General features: G+C 38.6%; 1 protein-coding gene across 1 annotated transcript in view; it reads right to left on the bottom strand.

The window, feature by feature from the left end:
- Positions 1–1,314: 1,314 nt before the first annotated feature.
- The window catches only part of PAXBP1 (PAX3 and PAX7 binding protein 1), a 38,838-nt gene continuing 22,040 nt past the window's right edge, over positions 1,315–18,112 (bottom strand). Inside the window, exons 11-18 of the mRNA XM_039480522.2 lie at positions 16,427–16,626; positions 13,457–13,601; positions 12,393–12,514; positions 11,252–11,328; positions 10,518–10,584; positions 5,669–5,815; positions 4,080–4,234; positions 1,315–1,556 (exon numbers count right to left, since the gene is read on the bottom strand). Of these exons, the coding sequence (XP_039336456.1) occupies positions 1,439–1,556; positions 4,080–4,234; positions 5,669–5,815; positions 10,518–10,584; positions 11,252–11,328; positions 12,393–12,514; positions 13,457–13,601; positions 16,427–16,626 (1,031 nt within the window). The 3' untranslated portion in view covers positions 1,315–1,438. The remainder of the gene's footprint in view (positions 1,557–4,079; positions 4,235–5,668; positions 5,816–10,517; positions 10,585–11,251; positions 11,329–12,392; positions 12,515–13,456; positions 13,602–16,426; positions 16,627–18,112) is intronic.

Raw genomic sequence — 18,112 nt, 5'->3', positions numbered from 1 at the left:
CTGTGAAGAGGTGCCTTCCGTCATGACTGTAAGTTTCCTCCCCACCCATGCAGAACTGAGTCAATTAAACTTCTTTAATAAATTACCTAGTCTCGGGTATGTCCTTATAACAGCTTCTCATCCTTACATATTATAAATTACCTAGTCTCGGGTATGTCCTTATAAGGATGGTTTTATAGGGGGCTTCCTTATAAGGACACACCTGAGACTAGGTAATTTATAACATGTAAGGATGAGATAAAATCGACAGAACAAAGAGAGGGCATGACACTGTTCTACATATTATGTCCTGATCAAGGGTAAATAAAGACGGGCTCATAGCCCCACTTTATTAGAATCATTTGAAATGCTGCAAAATTAGTCATCAGGAAAATACAACGAAGGATATATTTAAAAATTAATTTAATGCTTGGCTAAAGCTTAATTACATATTATAATTATCAAACGATAGTCCTTAATTTCCAAAAAATTCCTCTTTTGAAAATCACAGAATGAGAAAGCATAAACTTTAAAACAAGTTCTCTGAATATTTACAATGTGATATAAACATTATAGAAGACCATGGATATTAAATTGCCTGGGTGTGGCTAATCAGCAAGGCGTATTCTTTATTGCATATTTAACTCACATATGTGGGATTTTAAATATGACAGACTACTAAAATTCAAATGCATGTATCTGCAAGCTGGGCAAGGAGTAAAATCATGAATGAGACAGGATGGTCAGCCCAAAACCATGCAATTAGGTTGTGGGTTTACTATTTTCAAAAGTGAAATTTCTATGTTCCATTTGAAACTATGTTGCATATATCATTTAATTAACGTTCATATTAAACCCACATTTGACTAACGCTGATTCAAGGAAGAAAGTTCAACATTCACTCAATGACTAAGTCCACAACTCAACTCTCCATGTTAAGGCAGCACAGCTACAGTGACAGCAACACTAACCAAAAGGTAATGAACATTTAGCCACTTGCCAGCCCTTTTGTTACAACAGTGTAGTAATTTCCCTAAGAAAATTTGCTACCGGATAATTTTCTGCTGTTAAAAGGCTTCCTCTGTAGAAAAACACCACAAATTTCCAGTGTGAAAGTAAGTCCATGGTGGTATAAATATATATATGCATAATTACACAATTTACACTGCACACATCGTTTATAGAGGACAATTAACTGAGAGGGTTAATTTGAATGACCATACAAAATACTCCTGTAAACAAAGTATGATGGGCAGTAAAGAAAACATTCATAGACTCCTAGAAATAATTTGAATTCCATTCATTCTGAAGAAATCTCATTTAAGGACACAGTACTGAATATAATGTTTTTTGTATTAAAACAAGAATCGCTATTTTACAGTTTAAAAACTTTACATATATACAAAATTTACATATTGGGAATGGTAATCAAGCAAGTAGGCTTTTCAGTCTCACACATCTATTTTCCTTCAATCAAAGACTTAAATTCTTTCACATTGTGCTCACTTGCAACAGACATAGCATGATCCAAAGCTCGAACACTTGCAAGGAGTTTTACTATCTGTTTTATGTTTTCCCTGAAAGAAAAAAAATGTAGCAGCTTTCACTAATTAGTACATCCAAGAGAAAATCTGCTACTGATTTAATGGCATATTAGAGCTTCTGCAATCAATTTTTCTAAGCACACATTTGCAAGAAGGGAAACAGAGATATGTAAGCTACAGCATGTAAAAAAATTCTAGATTTATCCATATAAAACAAAACTTACATATGTTTAAATGACTAACACAGAGACAGGGGACCCATTTTAAAAAACAAAACAGAATTCATTCAAACCAATGCGTTCCATTAATATCTAGAAAGAAAAGAAAGCAATCTGTTTTCAAACTACTTCAGAGGCCTGTCTCATTCCTTCCCAAACCGGAGTCTTGGATCTTTTAGAGTATACCTGGAACACAAATGATATTTGAGTCGGTTGGCCGGGTGCGGGGGCTCACACCTGTAATCCCAGCACTTTGGGAGGCCGAAGCCGGTGAATCACGAGGTCAAGAGTTCAGGACCAGCCTGTCCAAAATGGTTAAACCCTGTCTCTACTAAAAATACAAAAGTAGCCAGGCACGGTGGCAGAAGCCTGCAATCCCAGCTACTTAGGAGGTTGAGGTAGGAGAATCTCTTGAACCAGGGTGACAGAGTTGCAGTGAGCTGAGATCAAGTCACTGCACTCCAACCTGGGTGACAGAGTGGGACTCCATCTCTAAATAAATAAATAAATAAAGGAATGAATGAATGATATTTGTGTCTCTTCATCACCAATCCATCAAGATTCAGCATAATTTCCACTCTGCCAAAATTCACTAAAGCATAATCTGACTTTCTTTATCACCCCAATTAGAAGTCATTCTGCTTACTTATTATGAAGTAATCCTAAAATTTTGGCACACATCACAATTACCTAGAGAATTGTTGAAACACAGATCACCCCTGACCTCAGCCCAAGAGTTCTATTCAATAGGCCTGGAGTGGGAGGCCTGAGAACTTGCAGGTCTATCAAACTCCCAGGCCACGCTGATACTGTTCATCCAGGGACCATTTAAGAATGACTGTTTTAACATTAAGCTTGAACCCCTCATGAGAAACAAGACATAATATGACATTAGTAACTGTCTCATCTACAGAATTGTAGTAAGCACCTATTAGGGAAGAATTAGAATTTGCAAAGCTTTGCAGCACACGTGAAACCTGCTTTGTGCATTGAGCAAACCAAGTGCTTACATAGCTGATAAGGTTCTTTTCTGTAGAAAAGTCAACACTATTTGTTGATATTTAACTCCCACAGAAACACTGTTAAATATATGTAAATCAAAGTTTAAAATGTGGTAGTATTTATCTAGTAGAAAACAACACAGAGAAAAAAATTAGTACCAACAAATAATAAAATGGTACACACTAAGAACAAAATTAAATAAACCAAAATCACCTGCCAAAGAATTTCACCATTAAAATCTTTAATATCTACTTTAAAGGCCGGGCGCGGTGGCTCAAGCCTGTAATCCCAGCACTTTGGGAGGCCGAGGCAGGTGGATCACGAGGTCAAGAGATCGAGACCATCCTGGTCAACATGGTGAAACCCCGTCTCTACTCAAAATACAAAAGATTAGCTAGGCATGGTGGCATGTGCCTGTAATCCCAGCTACTCAGGAGGCTGAGGCAGGAGAATTCCCTGAACCCAGGAGGCAGAGGTTGCGGTGAGCTGAGATCGCATCATTGCACTCCAGCCTGGGTAACAAGAGCAAAACTCCGTCTCAAAAAAAAAAAAAAAAAAAAAATCTTTAATATCTACTTTAATTTTATTGTGAAAAAATATCCAATTTTCTCACAGGAAAATAAGGTCCCTTTTCAAGAAAGGGGAATGAGGAAACAGAGAAAGATTTTGTTACGGGGTAGGACTAATGGTGTGAGCTAAACAAAAATGAAACTCTGACATTACGAAGACACATGAAATTAAAATTTTAAAAAGAAAATTCCTTCAAACTGCCCTAGCTAGTATTATTATTTACTTTTTATGCTAGAGATTTATCCCCAAATTACCTGAACATCCACAAATTAATGTCCACAGAAAGGCTAATGGTTCATTCACTCGTTTCTTGCAACCCTTGCTGAAAATTAGAAATAAGTTGCTCCCAAAAAACCATGAGTGATAACCTCTAGCCCATAATATGGATTAAAAAAACCAAACAAACAAAACAAAAACCTCCCAAAATTGGGAAAAAAATCTTGAATTTACATCTGTATAATGAATCTCCAAGAGTCTGAGACCTCTCTAGTTCTTTAAGGAGGAAAGATACAGAAAACCAGCATTTATTTCCTCCCCCGAGGGCTGGTGCTCACTAGAGTCTTCCCTTAGTGTCTTCATAAACAACATACTGAAAAAAGATAAAGTAAAAACCACAAAAATAAAAGATTATGTGCATTTTTGGTAGGTTTATAATACTCAGTGAGCATACAATTTAAAATATAAACATCTCTACTTAAAGCATTTTAATACCAAATCTGGCAACTAAAACAACTTTAGATTACCATTTCATTAATTACAAAATTACCTTGCATTTCTTTTTTCCACATCAGAGCACCCGATACTGTTTCTATAAATTGTATCTGCTAAGTGTACAAGGTATCGACAAAAGTTTTCTAACTGAGAAATAGTCCTTTCTCCTTTCAGATGCATGAACCACTGTTTGGGGAAACAATTGATTACCTGTAGAGAAGAAAGGTGTAAAATAAAATAGTTAAGACAGAATAAATTAAAAAGCAAAGTCTAGATAATGGGTATAAATGCATTTCACCAGAAGACTTGCTATTGAGCTACAGCAATTACTCTGAAGTAATATTCTATTAAATCTGACTTCCTATATTAACTAAACCAACATGCCCGAATTTTTGCCCCAACCAATGGGCATTCAAAGCAAAAGATAAATTATCTGTCCAATATTTAAGTAAATTAATAATATAAAACTGACAACCAACTGCTTCATTTTCTAGTCTTCTAGGATGGCCGAAATAAACTGAGTTTCTGGCCGGGCACGGTGGCTCACACCTGTAATCCCAGCATTTTGGGAGGCTGAGGTGGATGGATCACCTGAGGCCAGCAGGAGTGCAAGACCAGCGTGGCCAACATGGCAAAATCCCGCCTCTACTAAAAATACAAAAATTAGCCAGGCATGGTGGCTCGTGCCTGTAATCTCAGCTACTAGGGAGGCTGAGGCAGGAGATCACTTGAACCTGGGAGGCAGAGGTTGCAGTGAGCCACGATCGTGCCAGTGCACTCCAGCCCGGGCAACAGAGTGAGACTCCATCTCACATAAATAAGTAAGTAAGTAAGTAAATAAATAAATAAATAAATAAATAAATAAAACAAGCTGAGTTTCCTTTATCAGCAGCTTTTGATGTAAAACTGTGAGTCACACAAAAATGAAATTATAGCACCCTCCACCCCCAATAATTCCATGAATAGGCATCTGCGCATGCTGATAATGGGAGTTGAGTTGGCCCAGACTGAGTGAGGTAAGATAATAAGGCTATTATTATCCTGAAATTAAAACTTTTATTAATACACACAAAATATTAAAAACGTTTACTAATTATCTATAAAAATATGGATATAAATAGATGGAGAGATATATATGATGGTACACATTTTTTTTTTTGGAGACAAGAGTCTCATTCCGTCATCAGGCACCAGGCTGGAGTGCAGTGGCGCAACCTTGGCTCACTGCAACCTCCACCTCCTGGGTTCAAGCAATTCTCCTGCCTCAGCCTCCTGAGTAGCTGGGACTACAGGCACACACCACCATGCCCAGATAATTTTTTTGTATTTTCAGTAGAGACAGGGTTTCACCATGTTGGCCAGGATGTTCTCGATTTCTTGACCTCGTGATCCGCCCACCTCGGCCTCCCAAAGTGCTGGGATTACAGGCTTTAGCCACCGTGCCCGGCCAATAGTATACATTTTTATGCAAAAAATGCTGCAGGGGTTTGGAACTACTTAGGCAGTCACACTGTCAACCTTACATGCAAGTCCAATAATCACAGGGGTTTCATAAAATTCTCAAATCCCTCTTCAAACAAACAAAAATAACCAATTCATTTTAACTTATGTGCTTTAAAAACTATACTGTATCATTTAACTCACATTTTGGGCTTTTTTGATGCTGTCATCTCCATATTCTGAATTCTGAAAAGCCATGAGAATATACCTATTTAATAAACCATCTATTGATAACTCTTGTAGAGTTTTATTTGAGAAAATGCCATACCACTGAAGAAAATTGCCTAATAGCTGGAAAGAAGAAAAAAAATTAAGTAACGTGAAACAGATTAGGTACAAAGTAAGTAAGTTACATAGTAAAACACCAAATAAAATACAGCAGATCAAAAGTACTAAGAAATATTAATACTTTCAAAGGTACAAATATTTCCTAGAATGGTTAGATTTGAATATTAAATTTTAATTAGTCAAAATTGGAACAGCCACATGTAGCTAGTGGCCACAGCATGGGTCAACATAGATACAGAACATGTTCCATCATCGCATGACAGTACTATGTGACGGGGGTGCTGATTCTTAGATAAGTGTCCTCCATTCAAAGTTACACTCTAGCTGGTTCTATGCATCCCCAGCCCCCTGCAAAAGATGGAAGAATCTGACTACAACCCTGCATGGCTACCACATATCATGACCTGGGACCAAGTTATATCACTTGTGCATCTCAAGCTACCCAAGCTCAATACATAGAAAATGAAAGCTATCACCATAAAATGGAAGCCCCATCCCATACCACCATAAAAATTTCTAGTTTCCCAGTTGTTTCTCAACTTAGGAAATGGTAACACCATTCAACCAGCTGCTCAAGTCCCAAGTCTGGATGTCATTCCTGACCTCTCTCTAAAGTTGTGTGACTCCACCACCATCCAGTCTGTCCATTACCCTCAGTTCCTGCTGCCATCCCTCGAATCTGATCCCCCTTAATCTCTTTGGAAGCCTGCAATTATTCCAGTGACTATGAGCAAGAGCATGGAGTAGTCTTTCTCAAGCAGGGCTCTGCAAGAATTCTAAACCTATAGAAAATGATTTTGTGGCTCTTTACTAAGTTTTCCCAAGAATTATACATAGCTACTACTGTTCCAGATGCATAGGAAAGAAAGAATTCGTTATAGATAATAGAGGCCTTAAGGCATTAGGTATTAAGTCTCCCACAGAAGCCCAGTTGAGAAGAGCTGCTCAAGAGTCAGACTGGCCTGCATTGGATTCCCATCCCTACCATTACCGATGGAATGACCTTGGGCAGGTTATTCTGTGCCTCACTGCCCCATTAGTAAAGTGAAAAATTATGTGTACCTCACTTGAGCCATTCTGAGGATTCAACAAGATAATCTATACAAAAGGTGTGGCAGAGTGCTTGGTACACAGTCAATATACAGTAACCACTAGTTCCCCTAAAATACACAATAAATATCAGTTCCCATTTTCATTATTACTATCCATACCTACTTCAATCTATTATCTCCACATAGCAGACAGAGTAATATTAAAAATGGCAATTTATGGCTCAGCACAGTGGCTCACACCTGTAATCACAGTACTTTGGGGGCCAAGGAAGGAGGACCACTTGAGCTCAGGAGTTTGAGACCACGCTTGGGCAACACAGCAAGACCTCCTCTCTTAAAAAAAGGCAATTTGTTTACTTACCTTCCTGCTAAAAACCCTTCCATGACCCACACATATATAGTTAACTGGTTTTCAACAAAGGTACAAAAGCAATTCAATGGACTGTGAAAGGAAACTATCTTGGGCTTCTTCAAGCTGGGAACCACTCAGGGCAAATCTGCCTCCCATTCTATTCAAAGTCATCTCTCTGCTCACAGAGATAGATTGCCTCTTCTGGAAAGACTTATCAGAAACTCCAAAGAATGCAACCATCTCTCTCTCACCTACATATGACCTGAAAGCCCCCGTTGGGGAAAGGCCTTGCTTTGAGCTGTCTCGGCCTTTCTGGATGGAACTAATGTAGTTCTTACATATTGATTGATATCCTGTCTCCCTAAAATGTATAAAACCAAGCTGTGCCCCGACCACCTTGGACATATGACATCAGCACTTCCTGAGGCTGTGTCACGGGTGCGTCCTCAACCGTGGCAAAATTACCTTTCTAAATTAACCGAGACTTGTCTCAAATTTTCAGGGTTCAAAGGGCAAAGGATAGCCTTTTCAACAATGTGCTGGAACAAATAAATCTTAATCCAGAGCCTCATACCCTATAATCAAAATTAACTTAGAAGAGTCACAGACCTAAATGTAAAACCTAAAACTACGAAACTTCTAGAAGAAAGGATAGGAGAAAACCTTTTTGGCTTCATGTTAGGCAAAAATTTCTTAGATATCACATCTAAAGCATAATCCATAACAGGAAAAAAAAAAGATAAACTGGACTTCATCAAAATTAAGAACTTCTGCACATGGAAGACTATTAGAATAGAAAGACAAGCCACAAACTGAAAAAAAACAAAAAAACAAAAAACAAAAAAAAAAACAAAAAAAAACCCTGCAAATCATTTATATGATAAAGGACTTCTCTCCAGAATACGGAACTCATGCTTAATAAGAAGAAAGCCTAATTTAAAATGTAAGCTAAAGATTTGAAGACACTTGACCAAAAGACATCAACAAATGGCAAATAAGCACATGGAAATATGCTCAACCCCGTTATTAAGGAAACAGAAATGAAAACTACAATGAGATATCACTCTACACCCCATAGAATGACTTAAAAAGTAAAACACTGACAATAGCAAGCACGGTGGGAGTAGGGAATAACTAGGACACTAACACGCTACTGGTAAGAATGCAAAATGATACAGCCACTTCAGAAGACAGCTTCCTGGTTGTTTCACCCAAGTGAAATGAAACTTACATATGCAGAATACCCTTACAGCAGCTTTGTTCATAATTACCCCAAATTGGAAATGTCGGGGCCAAGGGAAAGCTTCCCCTTTGTCCTATGAAGGTTCACTAAAAATTACTGACAAGACACAAATTAACAGGAGAAACGGCATATATATTTATTTGATCACAGTTTTATGTGACATGGGAGCCTTCAGACTAAAGACCCAAAGATAGAGGAGAAATCGGCTACTTCTATGTTTAACAAAAGATGTACAGATGTGCAGAAGCATGATTCGACAAAAAGGTATGATCAGACCGAGAGGACCCAGCAAGGCCTGTCTGTCCAGATTCTTCTTGGCCTCTGAGCAGCATTCTTTTTTTCTGGGTAAGGACCCTCTCTGGAATGGGGATTTTACGATCTATAGTCAAACAAGGTAGGTCAGATGTTTCATAATGGCCAGTTTTCACACAGAAAGGGAGAGGCAAAATTAAGAGTGGGGATATATTTAGGTTTTATGGTTGGCTTTGGGGAAAGCGGGTTCTGGTTTCTATGACCCACCTAGGGCAACAGGAATTCTAGTTTCTATGGCAACTCTCAGGAGAGACTGGGACTGAAAGGAGGGCAGAAGGTCCAAGAAAAAGTTCTTCTGAGGCTGTTTCTGAGGCCTTCCTTTTCTGGTATTGTTTTCTGAGTCCCAGGACAAACAATCCAAATGTCCTTAATTAGAGAATAAATGAAAACCAAAACCTAACTCTGGTGCACCTATACAGAAAGGCCAAACCTCAAATGTGTTCAGTGAAAGCAGCCAGTCTCAAAAGACTGCCTATCATGTAATTTCCTTCCCTTCATAGGACATAGACCAGGAGGTGGCCCAGGGGCTTGTGATGACCTTGTCTACAAAAGGGAATGGGGAATTTCTTAGGACAATAAAAGTTTTACACATGTTGATTTTGGCAGTGATAGCGAGGCTGTTATCTACTCATTACTGTATGTAAATTTTATACACACACACACACACACACACATATTTTTAATGGAAGAATCATCTTTCTATGACTTTCTACAACTTTTGGGATAAGGACCCAAGTATTTAGCATGACCTACTAGATTCTCCATCATCTGGACTCTGGACCTCCTCGCTGACTCCAGCAGTCCTATGCTTTCTTCAGCTCCTCCAGTGTAGCCTGCTCTCTTTTACCTCAGGGCTAACTCTTAGTTATTCTACAAGTATAATGATCTAAATATCACTTCCTGACGGTGGAAGGAAATCTTCTGGAACTGGCTAGTCAAGTCTCTGTGTCCCTTGTCACATGTTCCACACTACCTTGAATTTCCTCCTTTATAACTCTTCACACCTGTGATTACCTATTTGCCGTCAACTGTGCTGGACTGTGAACTCCACAAAGATTCTAATTCTAGCTTACTTAGTGCTATATCCCCAAACCTCAGAAGAGTGTCTGCTACAGCAGTCCTTCCTATCTATGGTTTCAGTCAGCTATGGTAAATACAATAAGGTATTTTGAGAGAGAAAGATAAACTACATTCATATAACCTTTAACACAATATATTGTTAATAATTGTTCTATTATTCATTATTGTTAATCTCTTACTGTGCCTAATTTATAAATTAAACTTTATCATAGGTATGTATGTAGAGGAAAAAACAGTATAGATAGGGTTCGGGACTATCTGTGGTTTCAGGTATCTACTGGGCATCTTAGAACATACACCCCATGGATAAGGGGAGGACTACTGTAGTCTATTTGCTGAAAAAATAAATTTTGGCTTAGTCAGGCATTTTGCTGAGTACCATGGCCCTTACTTTGGAACTCAGAATTCATTTTCTCTTTTTTATTTTCTTTTTGCCCACCTGCAACTGTGTTGATCAAATTAGAAGAATTCATTTTCTCCTGTGAAAATATTAAACTGGAATGAACTTCTGGAATAAAATTAGTTTCTAAAATAGAGATTTGGGGTATATATATATATAAATAGATCTAAGACTATGCAGTTAATAAAAAAACAAAACACTTTGCAAAATATAATATATGAAGTCAAACAAAATCTGAGTCATTTAAATAGTGTGTGGACACATACCTTAACTGAAGACCAAAACTGTCGTTGAAAAAACAAGTAAGGCCCAGAATTTTTGTTTTCTAAGACACTAAGTAAAAAAAGGAGAAACATATGGTGATTAGATATTTTATATGTAGGTGCCCTATGATTCCTGGACAAAATATTTTTCTACTACACAGGTAAACAAAATAATTAATTTTAAAATTTTTCTTTTTTTTTTTGAGACAGAGTTTCACTCTTATTGCCCGGGCTGGAGTGCAATGGTTCGAGCTCAGGTTACCGCAACCCCCAGCTCCTGGGTTCAAGCAAGGCAGGAGTGTCTCAGCCTCCCGAGTAGCTGGCATTACAGGTGTGTGTCACCACATCCTTTTTTGTACTTTTAGTAGAGACAGGGTTTCTCCATGTTGGTCAGGCTGGTCTCAAATTCCCAGCCTCAGGTGATCTGCCCACCTCGGCCTCCCAAAGTACTGGAATTACAGGCGTGAGCCACTGCGCCCAGCCTAATTTTTTAATTTTTCAAATAACTGCATTCTGGAAGATAATTTGTTTAAAAGGCAATAGAAATTTACACACTCAGGGAGAACATAAGAGTAATTGCTTTGTTCTGCTTAAGGGAACATCCTCCCCACTAATCTAGTCTCTCTGTAAAACACTACATGGGTGAAATTTGTATTTCAAACTAGTTTTCCAGAATTTTATAAGCCTTCTCTGAAAGATAACGAAGATTATCTTTAATGTTTTTCAGAGTTACTTACTTTTTGGGATACAAGGGCATAAATACATCATCATCTAGAGTTCTTCTCATTCTCAGTAAAAGTGCCTTTAGGTATACCTAAAGAGTTAAAAGTATATCACACATTTTAATAAGGACTATGACAAGAAAACTAAGCCATATTCTAAGTAACTGAATATTGAACTGAGTGAACCATTTTCTCAAATTTGTAATTTTCCTCATTGAAGACCCTAAAGTAATTAATACTAAATAATCTATGAGTTCATGCCTCAGTAACTGTCAAGCAATAAAGCTTCAGAAATCTTTCAATCCTTTAGTCTCCATGAAGATTTAAGACCAGACACATAATCTAGTTCTCAAAGTAAAAATTCAACAATAACAAAGAGCACCCACCTTCTCTACATTTAAATAGCTCCTATGAATGGCCCCTGAGGAGCATTAATTTTAAGTTTGGAAACTAGTTATAATATGGTATCTAGTTGTTTTATATGCTGTTTACATGGTTTGGGGTGACCAATCTTTTTGCTTCCCTGGCCCACACTGGAAGAACTGTCTTGGGCCACACATAAAACACACTGACATTAAAGATAGCTGATGAGCTTAAAAAAAAAAAAAAAAAAAAAAAAAAAAAAGGAAGGGGGAGGGAGGGCTATGCATAAATTTCACAATGTTTTAAGAGCTTACAAATTTGTGTTTGGCTGCATTCAAAACAGTCCTGGGCCACATGTGGCCCATAAGCCATAGGTGGGACAAGCTTGGTTAATTATCAGTTATTAACATTTTAGTTTCACATTCCTCCCCCGGCCCCCTGCCACAAAAAAAATTCAGTTCTTAAAAGGACATTTGATTAGCTGGATTGGGACAAGGGTGTGGTGGTAAGAAATCATAATGATGAAAGGTTGTTTAAACTGATGACATCTTCTTTCCATACCAATTTTTTTTTTTTAAAACTGAAAACTAGCATCTCTCTGCAGGACTAGGTATTTAAAAAAAAGAAAAAAACCCTAACATCTCAAATTTGTGTATTTCAGGCTTTAATGGCCCTGATGGCCCATGTGGGAAAACCAGATTTCTGACTGGCTTAGAATAACCACTCATTCTCTCAATACTTGCTCATATTCAATAAAAGGAAAAAATAAAGTCTTCAAAAGATACTAAATTACCTGTGTATTTTTATTTTCTGCATTCACTACTGAAGGATATCCATTGATCAATTTTAGTGTAATTCCCACCATTCTTGAAGTCTGTGTGGTAGAAAAAGGGTCCCACATATTTTCAGCTATCACTATGAAGAAAAAAAGAGAACTGAGACACAGAAGCCAATTGCAGCTTTCTTAAATTTTCTATCGAGCAGACCTCTCTCTATTAATGCCAACCCTAATTTATTTTTCCTCTTTCTCTACAATATAAGCTTCTGTCTTCTTTGTCCTATTAACTGTGGGAATTTGGAGGGATAGGGATGTGGAGAGAGGATAGATTCTTCTTATTTCTGGTACTCAGGGAAAATAAAGATTAGGAAAAAAGAGGATTTCTGTAGAAATGTTGTTTTGGCATCAAGAATTTCAAGCCAACTTATTTCTAGTATTTAAAATAGATTCCTACATCAGTGATTCCTAATTTCTCCCCAGAAAAATGCATATCCTCCCTCCAACTATGTACACTTTTGCTCCAGTCAGTCTTTGAATTTCTAAGCCTCACCTATGAAGCAAGCAATTACTGCACTCAACTACAGGCCCACCCTCAAGTGGTCTTCAGGTCCCAGGATAAGAACCCCTCTGCCCTCCAGCCATCTCTAGGCCAGGTGGTAACTATTATTTCTCATGTAATTTCTTTTTTTTTGAGACTGGGTTTCGCTCCTGTTACCCAGGCTGGAGTGCAATGGCGCGATCTCGGCTCACCGCAACCTCCGCCTCCTGGGTTCAAGCAATTCTCCTGCTTCAGCCTCCCTAGTAGCTGGGACTACAGGTGTGCGCCACCATGCCCAGCTAATTTTTGTATTTTTAGTAGAGACGGGGTTTCACCATGTTGACCAGGATGGTCTCGATCTCTTGACTTTGTGATCCACCCACCTCGGCCTCCCAAAGTGCTGGGATTACAGGCTTGAGCCACCGCGCCCGGCCCTCATGTAATTTCTATAAGAAAATGTGCTCTGAATTAAAAACTCACAAAAACAGATTTGAGAAAACCAGTGTGTCTGAATGCTCAATTCAGAAAACAGGAGATTTACCTGTTAGTTTAGGAAGAATCACCTTTTCCACAATGGTAGGTAGCAGGGCAACATCCACATCATCTTTCTCTTGCTCTCGTTCTTCACAACCATAAAACAGCAAAGATTCAAACCATAGCATATTCTCAAAGTCACGACATTTTGCCTAAAAGAATATTTAAAAGGTTACCTAAATATTTTAAATAGTGGCTATTTCTGCTTCCAGCTTTAAGAGAAACGAACCGAATTTAACCTTTGGTAGTAAACAACTAGAAACTGGACAGCTGGAGACTTCATGCTACCAGACTCCAAACCATACTACAAGGCTACAGTAACCAAAACAGCATGGTACTGATACAAAAACAGACACATAGACCAATGGAACAGAATAGAGAACTCAGGAATAAGAATGCACACCTACAACCACTGATCTTCAACAAACCTGACAGAAACAAGCAATGGGGAAAAGATTCCCTATTTAATAAATGGTGCTGGGAGAACTGGCTAGCCATATGCAGAAAACTGAAACTGGCCCTCCTCCTTAAACCATATACAAAAATTAACTCAAGATGGATTAAAGACTTAAATGTAAAACCGGAAACTATAAAAACCCTAGAAGAAAATCTAGATAATACCATGCAGGACACAGGAATGGGCAAAGATTTCATCACAAAAAGCCAAAAGCAACTGCAGTGACAGCAAAAATTGACAAATGGGATCTAATTCAACTAAAGAGCTTCTATACAGCAAAAGACACTATCATCAGAGTAAGCAGGCAACCTACAGAATGGGAGAAAATTTTTGCAATCTATCCATCTGACAAAGGTCTAATATGCAGAGTCTACAGGAAAGTTACATAAACTTGTAAGAAAAAAACAACCCCATTAAAAAGTGGGCAAACAACATTAATAGACACTTCTCAAAAGAAGACATTCATGTGGCCAACAAACACGAAAAAAGCTCAACATCACTGATCATTAGAGAAATGCAAATCAAAACCACGATGAGATACCATCTCACACTAGTCAGAATGGGAATTATTAAAAACTCGAGGAACAACAAATGCTGGTGAGGTTTTGGAGAAAAAGGAACACTTTTACACTATTGATGGGAGTATAAATTAGTTGAAACATTGTGGAAGACAGTGTGGCAATTCCTCAAAGATCTAGGGGCAGAAATATCTTTGACATTTCAAATGATATTTTGAAATGCCAAAATATCATTCCAGTAATGGAATTGCTAGGTATATACCCACAAGAATGTAAATCATTCTATTAGAAAGATACACACATATGTATGTTCACTGCAGCACTATTAAAATAGCAAAGACACAGAATCAACCCAAATGCCCATCAATGACAGACAGGACAGAGAAAATGTGGTACATAGACACCATGGAATGCTATACAGCCATAAAAAGGAATGAGGTCACACCCTTTGCAGGAACACAAATGGAGCTGGAAGCCATTATCCTCAGCAAACTCAGGCAGGAACAGAAACCCAAACACCACATGTTGTCACAAGTGGGAACTGAACAATGAGAACATTTGGGCACGTAGTGGGGAACAACACACACTGAGGCCTGTTGAAGGGTGGAGGTGGGTGTGGGGACTTGGGGGAGCGAAAGTATCAATAGCTAATGGATGCTAGGCTTAACACCAAGGTGATGCATTGATCTGTGCTATAAACTACCATGGTATATGTTTACCTACGCTACAAACCTGCACTGGTACCCCAGAACTTAAAAGTTGAAGAAAAAAAAAAAAAAAAAAGAACTGGACAAAAAACAATGGACCACAGGCAGCACAGGACTATGACCCCTGAAAGAGAGGAATCAAATGAGGTGAGGTGCTAGTTCAGGACAGCAGAGCAGTTTTGCTGAGTGGAGGAGACAGGGGGTGGAGTTCAGGAAGGCTGAGACAGTTGGAAGCTGTCGGGCAGAAGAGCGGGCAACACAGAAAAATGACTCCAAAATACAGTCTTGGGCCTTTGCTGGCTACAAAGACACTCATGCACATAGCAAAACTTCAGAAGGTCTGGCAAAAAGCACACGGGAACTAGAAGCTATGAACTGAATGCTTCTCAGAGCTCGTATTTTTTTCGGTTGTGTTTCTAAGGCTTCAACCTCGGCCCTCTTTTCCTTATAGTTCATAAACACAACCTAGCCAATCTCAACAATGTCTACAGCTTCACCCATATGCTGGTAACTTCCAAAACCACATTGTAAACATCACCACTAGACCTCCATAGTCAATTCTCGCCCCCTCCCTTTTATGCCAGACCAATAGGTCCTCTTGATTCCTCCTCCTTAATTTACCTTTTATTTTTCCTCTTGTGACAGATCTTATCCTATCACCCAGGCTGGAGTGCAGTGGCACAATCATAGCTCATTATAGCCTTGATCTCTGGGGCTCAGGCAATCCTGCCTCAGCCCAAGTAGCTGGGACTACAGGCACATGCCATCACACCAGCTAATTTTTCTTTTTTAAGTAGAGACAAGGTCTTCATACGTTGCCCAGGCTGGTCTTTAACTCCCGAGCTCAAGCAATCTTCCTGTCTTGGCATCCCAAACTGTACAGGCACGAGCCACCACGCCTGGCCTATCAATTTCCCTCACCATGACCACTGGCTTGGTTCATGTCCTCATTTCACGCCTGCCTCATTGTGCTTTCCCATCTGGTTCTGAGTTCCTCTATGATCAAAGGACCAAGTTCTTACTATTCACGTTCATATCCCAGTGTTACTACATATAACTTTAGCTGGCTGAAAAAAAAATTATACGTAAACTGAAAAAAAAAATACACACATGGCTCTTTTGGGACGGGATGAAACTTAAAAGATCATAGATCATAACCAGATACAATCTGTATCAATTACATCCCCCATCGCCCCTGCAAAATATCCTGCTTAAGCTTACATCTCTAGCTTTGAGATTAAAATTACCCAAATATCAAATTATAACACTTTCTAATAGTGACAGAAGCCACTCACCTCAAGAGGAGTCCAAGTGAGGAGCTGAAGTCGTATCAGGGGGTTGAATAATTTTGGCAAACAAAGGCCAATGTAAGCATCCTTGTAGGATGTGTAGTATTTTGAACGCCATGCTTCAAACTGTGATTTAATACAGTCAATTGAATAGAAACTTTCAAGGACATCTTCAAAAACTTTGCTGGATTCTTTTGAAATGCGATCTAAAAACAACAAAACCCCCAGAGAACTATACTTTAGTTTGAAGGAGGAAAAAAACAGCCCAATATTTTCAGTGTTTTCTTTGTAGCTTCAGTATTAGAATAAGATAGGCTCATTAACAAAGGGCCAATTGTTAGTCACAATTTAAAGGTAAATTAAAGTTTCAATCTGTCTTATTATGTAAACTTAGGTGCAGCCAGTCCTCGTTTTGCAGTTCTAATGTGTACAATTTTTCTACCGGTTTCGCTAAACAACACCTGCTCAACCAAGACGGTTCAAGTTTCAGTTGCCATGGTATATTAGCCATGAGTAATTGCACTGCTAGTATTTTGGTCCACATACCACTGCACAGATTAACAGCTGTGCATCATGATCAGTCACTAATCCGACTGCTTCATTCAAACTCTGTTGGTGATTATAACTGACATAGTCAACTACCAGCTGAATGGATGCTAGGAACTTTAAGTGAAAAGTTATTTGAGAATAAGATTTTTCTTTTTTTTTTGAGACACGGTCTCACTCTGTCACCCAGGCTGGAGTGCAGTGGCACTATCTCAGCTCACTGTCACCTATGCCTCCCAGGTTCAAGTGATTCTCCTGCCTCAGCCTCCCAAGTAGCTGGGATTATAGGTATGTGCCACCATACCCAGCTAATTTTTGCATTTCTAGTAGAGATGGGGTTTCACCATGTTGCCAGGCTGGTCTCGAATTCCTGACCTCAAGTGGTCTACCTTCCTCAGCATCCCAAAGTGCTGGGATTACAGGCATGAGCCAATGTGTCTGACCAAGAATAAGATACTTTTATGATGCCCCAGATTACTTGGGAAAAGGAAATGTTTACGACGGAGAGATCAAGTTCTGAGAACCTTCACTGCAAGATGAATCTTAACATTGCTAACAGTGAGACAGTCTAACACTTGTCATGAGCTTTTAGGCAGTAGGAAACAGCATCTTGCATAAATTATTCTTGGTGGGGAAAAAGTTTAATTTAAATCTAATTAAGCCTTCAGACCTAAATTCTAGTTTACAAGAAACAGATCAAAGGACAAGTTAAACAATGCTATGAGGAAACATACAGACCAGTCTAGAATATAGGATATTCTATAAGAGAAGTGGCCTGGTCTCTTTAAAAAGTTAATGTCTTAAACAAATAATAGGGGTGGGTGTGTGAATGTGTAGAGTACTTGGGGATACTCAAGTACTCTGGGTTAAAAAAATGTAATAACCAAGCAGAGCATGAACCTTAGGTGAATCCTGGTTTCAAAAACCACAAAATAATCCATAAAAACAGTTCCTAGAAACGTTTTTTTTTTTTCAGAATGCCATTGAAAAGAGTCTGTAAGTTACTCTCAAATGGTTCCGCAAACACACACATCTCCGTGTATAAAGAGATCAGGCAGACTTGGTGAAATCGTAAGCACTGTGCAATCTGAGTGATAGGGATGTGGGTGACCACTGTGCTAGTCTTTCAAATTTTCTTTTTTTTTT

This window comes from Saimiri boliviensis, chromosome 18 (genome assembly GCF_048565385.1).
Source record: "Saimiri boliviensis isolate mSaiBol1 chromosome 18, mSaiBol1.pri, whole genome shotgun sequence".
In the NCBI taxonomy this organism is placed as follows: domain Eukaryota; kingdom Metazoa; phylum Chordata; class Mammalia; order Primates; family Cebidae; genus Saimiri; species Saimiri boliviensis.
The sequence above is the reverse complement of the archived record's forward strand: the minus strand, read 5'-3'. Positions and strand labels throughout refer to the sequence as shown.